The sequence below is a fragment of the Rhinoderma darwinii genome, unplaced genomic scaffold (assembly GCF_050947455.1).
Source record: "Rhinoderma darwinii isolate aRhiDar2 unplaced genomic scaffold, aRhiDar2.hap1 Scaffold_725, whole genome shotgun sequence".
In the NCBI taxonomy this organism is placed as follows: Eukaryota; Metazoa; Chordata; class Amphibia; order Anura; family Rhinodermatidae; genus Rhinoderma; species Rhinoderma darwinii.
In genome coordinates, this window is record NW_027464286.1 from 144,845 (window position 1) to 152,823 (window position 7,979).

General features: G+C 41.2%; 1 protein-coding gene across 1 annotated transcript; it reads left to right on the forward strand.

Moving 5' to 3' along the window:
- The first annotated feature begins 1,435 nt into the window (after positions 1–1,435).
- Positions 1,436–4,332, forward strand: PKDREJ (polycystin family receptor for egg jelly). The gene has a single exon (XM_075849265.1). It carries the CDS (start codon positions 1,436–1,438, stop codon positions 4,229–4,231), a length of 2,796 nt encoding a protein of 931 aa, XP_075705380.1. The 3' UTR covers positions 4,232–4,332.
- Positions 4,333–7,979: the final 3,647 nt, after the last annotated feature.

The following is a 7,979-nucleotide window of genomic DNA, read 5'->3' on the forward strand; positions in this document are numbered from 1 at the left end:
TTCCGTCATATTTGGGCACATTTAACATGGCTGCCCCCATAGGGAACAGAATTGGGGGTGGGCCTGGGGCACTGATGGCAGACTCCGCTGAAGTTCCTGGTTGGCTCATCCTGTTCGTGACGCCACGTGTTAGGTAAGACTAAACGTGGACACCACAACACTACTCAGTTCTTTTCAAATAAACGGTTTACTGAAAATCACAATTTCAAACAGGCCAAATAACGACAATACAGTATTCAAATCAAGTCTCTCAGTAGCTGAGGCACTCGCCCTCGTGGGAGTCCTACCAGCTCATGGGTGGCTGCGCCTGGCGCTCACTGACCCGGCCCGGCGGGTCCCAAGAAGGAAACGGGCCGTCTCCGCGGATCACTGTGGTGCTACCACTCACACTGCGGAATCCCCAAAGGTGGAAGCTATGCCCCTCGCCCTTTGGCTACGGCGTGAGTCCGGCGGATATATTACCGCGTGCGCCTCCGCGGGTCAGAGTGAGAGCTACTCACTACCACGCGGCATACCACCCTTACCTCTGCTTTCTGCTCCTCTGTTGAAGAAGACGACATCTTTTCCCTTGTGTCTCCTGACACTGCTGAGCTGTAGTGAATGTCCAGCTAGTCCTCCTCCAGGAACATTGAGCCAAGGATCCTCCTCCTACAAATGGCGGCAGCCTGGTCCCTGTGCCCCCTCTCTGTCACACAAGTCCTCTTTCTTTTCTTCCCCCTCAGTCCCCTCGCTCTCCCTCCCTTCCCCTTCCTGTCACCCAGCTCTGTCTCCTCAGTCACTCGTCCTGCAGTGACACCTTGTGGCTGCTAATAATATGACAGGCATACACAGGATAATACAGAAGAAAAATACCACTAAACATGGAAGATGCACAGGGAAGACAGTTCACTTTAGAAGGGCCGTATCACCCCCTTACAGTCTTGATCTAACAGTTACGACTTGGACTGGTGCATCATCGGTTTATAAATACACATTTTATGTTAATTCCCCTCCAAAAGCTGGCAGCTGTAATATTGAGCCGTCTATTGGCATCGCTTTGCAGACTAAATTCATTGTTAGTTGTAAAGGATTCTTGGACAAAAATTTACCGTTACGTTATAAAGTTCTAACAGCTTTAGATAAAGTAAGTTATATAAGTTCATTGCAGCAAAACTCATTAGGTGTAATTATTTATGATGGCTATAACAGTTCCACGTCACCATTGTTGCTGCCAATCGGAGCCCCTGATAATTCCTATATTTTGACCGTATATGTTCAAGTGTCCGATGCTCTTTCTTCATACACACAAATAGCCCTAAGTGTAACTGTGGTCAATTCATTTGAGGATCAGCCAGAAGAATCATCCATTGAAGAGCTTATTTCCCATGCCCATGACCCCACAATGAGATTTTTTCTTGACACTGGAGACTTTTTAAAAACAGGGCATTTTATATACATGATAGCCTCTGTTTTAAACAGTTTTAAGACCGACACCTTTGTACAAGCTTTGATGGATAAGAGAAGTGAATTGAGAGAAAGTCTTCTGAACATGTCATCTAGTATAATGATCACAAACATCATGGCTGTCAACCAAATAATCACAAGTATCAGCCAACTTACAGAAGAGGCCAAAGAAGTGAATACAAAATCTCAACACATTGCATTGACAAAGTTAAGAGAAGTTAGTGTCGCCTTAACCAAGCATAGGAAAGGAATCATTGGTTCCGTAGAGAGCGAGAAGTTAAGCTCTGGTATACTAGAATCCCTGTCCAATGTTCTGAATGCCTCATTAATACAGATGGACAGATTTGCAGCTGAAATACCTCTTCCATCTGTGGACGTGCTTAAGAACACTTTATCTGTACTGGAGACTGTGACAGATGCTGTATCATTTGGGAAAGTTCCTGGAGAAACGGAAACTTCCATGGTAACCAATAATTTTAGGATCACATTAAAAAGAGAAGAAAAATGGGATCTTTCTGGCTCACATAGAAAAACAGAGAATACGTTCCCATCTTTTTTCCTAAAATTACATGATAATGAATCGACTGTACCTGTTGATGCTATTGTGACATATGCTTTTTATGAATTCCTGGAGGATCCTCTGCCGTGGTTAAAAAATGGAAGAGATATTGATACGGTGATAACTGGGTTTTATATGGTAGCTCCAGATGATACAGGAAGGTTAATGAATTTACATCCTACTCAAGTTGATGTTATTATGAAAAGAAAGAATATACCTCCCGTTTTTGATATTTGGGTTTCACCAGATGTTCATAAAACAACAAGTGGAATATTTTGTTTTGAAGTTGACCAAACATCGGAGGCAGAGTGGTTTGTGCAGTTTTTTTATGCAGAAAGCATCATCTTTGATATTTCACTTCACATTGGGGATAATATCACAAATAACCCTGTTGCATTTTTCCGTATTCCTAATTCAGAAGAGCAAGCAAAAACAAGCGAAGACGAAAACATAAAGACTTGGAATTCCAAAATGATTCGCATTCCATTGGAATCTTTCCCTGAGATCTCGCTCATACACAATATTACAATTGAACTGACCACTACATTTGTTGTTTGGCGCAAAACAAAATTATTGCGCGCATCTATCTTTAATATTGCTTGCTTAGACTTTGAAGACATGGGAAATAATTGGAATGAAGGGAACTGTAAAGTAGGTAATTTTTCAAATAATACAGTGATACATTGCATTTGTGAGGGTTTGACAAAAGCACAAAGACGAAATGTGCCCTTTCTGAAAAAAAGACACACATTTCTATCAGCCAGAGTATTCGTTCTGCCTAATCCAATAGATTTAACGAAAGTTACTGTCCGATCTTTACAGTCAAACTTAGTGACATTGCTTTCTGTTCTTGTCATTTGCGTTACATATCTGGGATTGTCTATGTGGGCGAGAAAAAAAGATATAAGTGACCAGACAAACCGAGATGCAATAAGGTTACCAGCCAATAGCCCAGGCCATGAACATCGTTATAGTGTTACTATTTATACTGGCAGTGGCTTTGGATCTGGTACCACAGCAGAAGTGTATTTGGAAATTATGGGCACAGAGAGAAACCACCGTGTATTGTGTTTAACATTCCCTGGCCGTCAGTTATTCAGACGAGGAGGGATAGATACATTTATTTTTACTACTAGCTACCCCTTAGGAGACATATCTAAAATCCGAATATGGCATGATAATACTGGGAATTCTCCTGGCTGGTTCCTAAGCAGAGTTAAAATTGAAAAAATGTTTAGTGACCAAGAATGGTTTTTTGTGTGTCAGGCCTGGCTTGACGCTGAAAGACATTATGGATTAATACATAGATCATTCTCTCCTATGAATACTCAACAGCCGCTAGAAAAATCGGAATATTTCTATATTATATTATCTTGCCGGCTCAAAGAAGAACATTTGTGTTTTTCCGTTTTCCTCACTAATTTGCCATTAGCTTTGACCAGATTTCAGAGACTTTCGTGTAGTTTTGTGATTCTCATGTGCAGTCTGCTCATCAACATCATTTTTTTCAACGCAGAAAAAAGTGAAATCGATGAACCCGAAATCCAGGTTATTAGATCTTTTATGGTGGGACTTCAAAGCTCCACAGTTATGTTTTTTATAGAGTGGCTAGTAGATAAATTAATACCATTTTCTGCACTGACAAAAACATCTTTAGTAAGTGACACAGCAAACCAGGATTCTTCTGGAGATGGAACAACGGAAAATAGTTCAGAAAACATAGGAATGGAATCTCGTGTCACCCCCATGGAATGTTTACCCACCAGGCAACGCATGTCACATAACAACTGTGTGCTCCCGGAAGACATAGCGAATCAAATAGATGTATTAGAGGATAGTGATACATGTACTGAAGAACACCCTGAGACACAGCAAGAAAATGTCATGCTAAAAACATGTTATAATGTGTGTAACCATCTGAAAGGAGCTTCATGTTTTCTTGTGGCTTGGGGGTCTAAGTATGTTGTGTGGGGATTACTTTTTAGCATGACCATTATATCAGCAGTACTCATTATATTGTATGGCTTGTCATATGGGTTTAATTTGTCAATGATGTGGCTGACCGCGTCTGTAACATGTTTTTTCCAAAACGGTTTTCTCCAAATTGCCAAAACTGTATTCTTCAGTTTAATTTCCTGCATTAGGCCAAAATATTGCAAAGACATCCCTTGGCCATGTAGACATATGTCAAAGAATAGTGTACTAGAAATTCAGAGGTGTTACAGTTAAGAAAAATGTTGCATTTCACATGTTTAGCACTTTGAAACATTTATCAAATAAAAAAACAAAACGCTAATAATTCTGAAAAATGCTCTAAATAAAAAAAGTTAGTTTATCACAGTCTGTGAATGGATTATTTTTACGTTTAATCGGCTGGAAACAAAATGTATTTCTGCCCAAGTATAAAAACACTGGCATGGGGTGGGTGTAGCCTGTATAACAACAGATTAGTTATCTCAGTGCTTTGGAACATGTGCTTTAATTCCAGAAGGTTTCGGCTAAAGCTGACTTTACACCTTAAATGGATATTCCCAGAATCTTCAATTATCACCGATCCACAGCATTGGGGATAATTGTCTGATCGCTGAGCGCCCCAGCCCTGGGACAACCAGCGATCTTAAGAACGGGAGTTCCGAACCCCCAGATCTTCCTCAATGCTCGACTGTAGGCATTGAATGGAACGGCTGTCCAGCGTGCGCTCTGTGGCTCTATTCAAAGTCCATGGGAATGACGGAAACAGCCGAGTAAAGCCCTTGGCTGTTTCCATCAGTCTCATAGACAGTGAATGGAGCGGTGGATGTACGCAGCGCGACACAGCGATCTTTGGATGTGTGACCTGTATCGTGTGTAGCCCCAGCCCAATTGACAAAACTGACAGTATATAATGATTAAATGATGGGCATAAAAGACTGCTCATGGAGATACAAGCTTTAGGCTGCGTTCACACGTAGCATCCACAGCGCAGCTGATTGGCGGATGGCGAGCTTTTCGACAAAGTTATTATTTTGGTTTCAGGACTTTGTATATGCAATTCAGCGTTCACTCAAAAGTTTAAAATATTTCACTCATGTAAGTTTCATAGGCTGTGGATTGTGGATTGTGTCGTGGTTTGACAGCAAAACAGCAATTTTACCTGAAAAACTGCGCTGCCATTAACAGTCATTAAAAAAAAGTGCCATTTTTGTAGTATAATCGCATGTGGGCGCAATTTATTGGTCACATCACCGTGCTGTGGCCGCTATGTGTGAACTCAGCCTAAGGAGCTTATCTGAGCGAAATAATTTTACCCATTTAACCATTGAGTGAACACTGAATTACACATACAAAATCCTAAAGCGAAAAAAACCTTGCTGAAAAACATGCTGGCCTGCCCCACTTTTTCAATGGAAGTGATTGTTTGTTTTTATTGATATCATTTTTCAATATAAACCCCTTCCCAACATTTGTCGTATGGATACGTCATGGAAAGCCAGTGCTTCCTGTATTTTACCGTATTCATACGACAAATGGATGGCACCGGCTCAGAAGCCGAGTCGGTGCCATCATCGCCGAATGTCAGCTGTGTATTACAGCTGACATCCGGCTGGAATGGCGGGGAACGAAATTAGCTTAGATCCCCGGCATTAAACCCTTGAGTGTATGTTCACACGGCTTATTTTTGGAAGCAGAATGCCTCCAAACATCTGCCTATTGATTTCAATGGAAAAAACAGCGTTCTGTTACGATGGGCCGTTTTTTTATGCGGCCGTTTTGAGAAAACGGCCGCGTAAAATAACAGCTGCGGAAAAGAAGTGTATGTCCCTTTTTGGGACGTTTTTGAAGCCGTTTTTCATATACTCTATTAAAAACAGCTCCAAAAACGGCCGTAAAAAAACGCAGTGAAAAACGCCGCGAAAATCAAGTGTGGCTTAAAAAACGTCTGAAAATCAGGAGCTGTTTTCCCTTGAAAACAGCTCCATATTTTCAGACGTTTTTGAGTTTGCGTGTGAACATACCCTAAAGGGACAGTGTCATGATTTTTTTATTATTATTAATTTATGTGTTTTTATTTAATAAAATATTATATTGACATTATTTATTTTTTCACATAAAAAATTTTTTTATTAACACATACACAGATGGAATACGGCAGCTAGAGTGTATACGGCTCTCCTTCATTGTATCCTCTGCTTCTGCTATGTCACTCTGTACTGCGCAGGCACAGTTCAGAGCGACCCAGCATAGAAGCTGGTTTGTAGGTGGAAAGCCGGCGCCATTAGGAAGACCGGCAGCACTGCAGGTAAGGTGTTTGTCCATGTCTGTCTCTCGCGGCCCCCCTGCCACACCCCCCCCCCTCGTGGTCACCCCCGCACACTTGCTGTAACTGTGTGTGTGTGTGTGTGTGTGTGTGTATAGCAGAGCTGTATGTGTGTGTGTGTAGCAGAGCTGTGTGTGTGTGTAGCAGAACTGTGTGTGTAGCAAAGGCTGTGTGTGTATGAGAGCTTTGTGTGTAGCAGAGCTGTGTGTGTAGCAGAACTGTGTGTGTGTAGCAGAGATATGTGAGTGTGTGTGTGTGTGTGTGTGTGTAGCAGAGCTGTGTGTATAGCAGAGCTGTGTGTGTGCGTAGTGTGCGCAGAAGAGCTGTGTCCTATTTTTGTGCAACGGAGTATGCAAGGGCGCCGCTGATCCTTCATAGCCGCTTATCAGGTGTTTTGAAGAATCAGCGACAAGCACCCCCCACCACACTCACACACACAAATCCCCCCAAACATGCAGCTGTGCCACACACAACCCCCCCACTGATCTTTTTTATGCAAAATTATATTTTAAAACGCTTGCATAAAGAAGTAACGGCTCGTTTTCCCATTGATATAAATGGGAAGCTTAATCAAGCATTTGCCACCTTGTTTGTGTGTTTTTTGACGCATTTTGTGTGTGCATTTTGGCGAATAATTAGGACTCCCATTGACTATGGGAACATTTGGCGTGTTTTACGTGCATAGTAATTGACTCGACACTTCTATATTTACACAGCGCATTTTTTAAAAACACGTGTGTAAAAAAGCGGGTTGTATATACTAACAGCACACTTTACCAATTATGTAAATGATAAGTGCAATCAAGCGTTTTTTGATGCAGTCTTTGGTACGTAAAATGCACCAAAAAAATCACGCCAAATACACACCATGTGAACCTGTCAATTGAAAAGTCATTCACTTCACTTTCATCATTTTTAGGGTATGTGCACGCGTAGTGTTTTCAGACACTTTTCGGGCAGTAAACGTCTCAAAAAACGGCTGAAAAATCAGAAGCTGAACGCCCACAAACATCTGCCCATTGATTTCAATGGGAAATACGGCGTTGTGTTCCAACGGGGCATTTTTTTACGCCTTATTTTCAAAAAACGGCACGTAAAAAGACGCCCCACGAAAAAGAGGTGCATGTCACTTCTTGAGCTGTTTTTGAAGCAGTTCTTCATTGACTCTATAAAAAAACAGCTCCAAAAACGGCCGTAAAAAACGCAGCGAAAAAAGCAAGTTTGATTAATAAATGCCTGAAAATCAAGAGCTTTTTTCCCTTGAAAACAGCTCCGTATTTTTAGACGTTTTTTATTAAAGGGAATGTGTTGCCAGAAAAACATTTTTTTTTTTTTAATTAAACATTTAGTGTGTAGGTGATTAAACATTGTTCAAATTTTTTTTATTTTTTTCACGAGTCAGGAAATATTATAAATTAATTCTAATTTATAATATTTCCCATTGCTGGTCACTAGATGGAGCTATTCCCAAAATTACAGCATTGCAAAATTGGCTAAAAAGCCCTCGCTCTAGTGAGCTCTCAGCATCCCCCCCTCCTTTATCCTGGCTAGTGCCGGGATAAACGAGGGGTTTGAACGGTCTAACCTCCTACACTGTGTGTCGCCATTTTTTGAGCTAACACACAGTGTAGTAGGTTTACATACAGTAGTAAACGTACACAAACACGAACATACATAGAA

Bases quoted from the DNA above. Each gene is read 5' to 3' on its own strand.
- PKDREJ (XM_075849265.1), top strand. From the start codon at position 1,436: ATGATAGCCTCTGTTTTAAACAGTTTTAAGACCGACACCTTTGTACAA.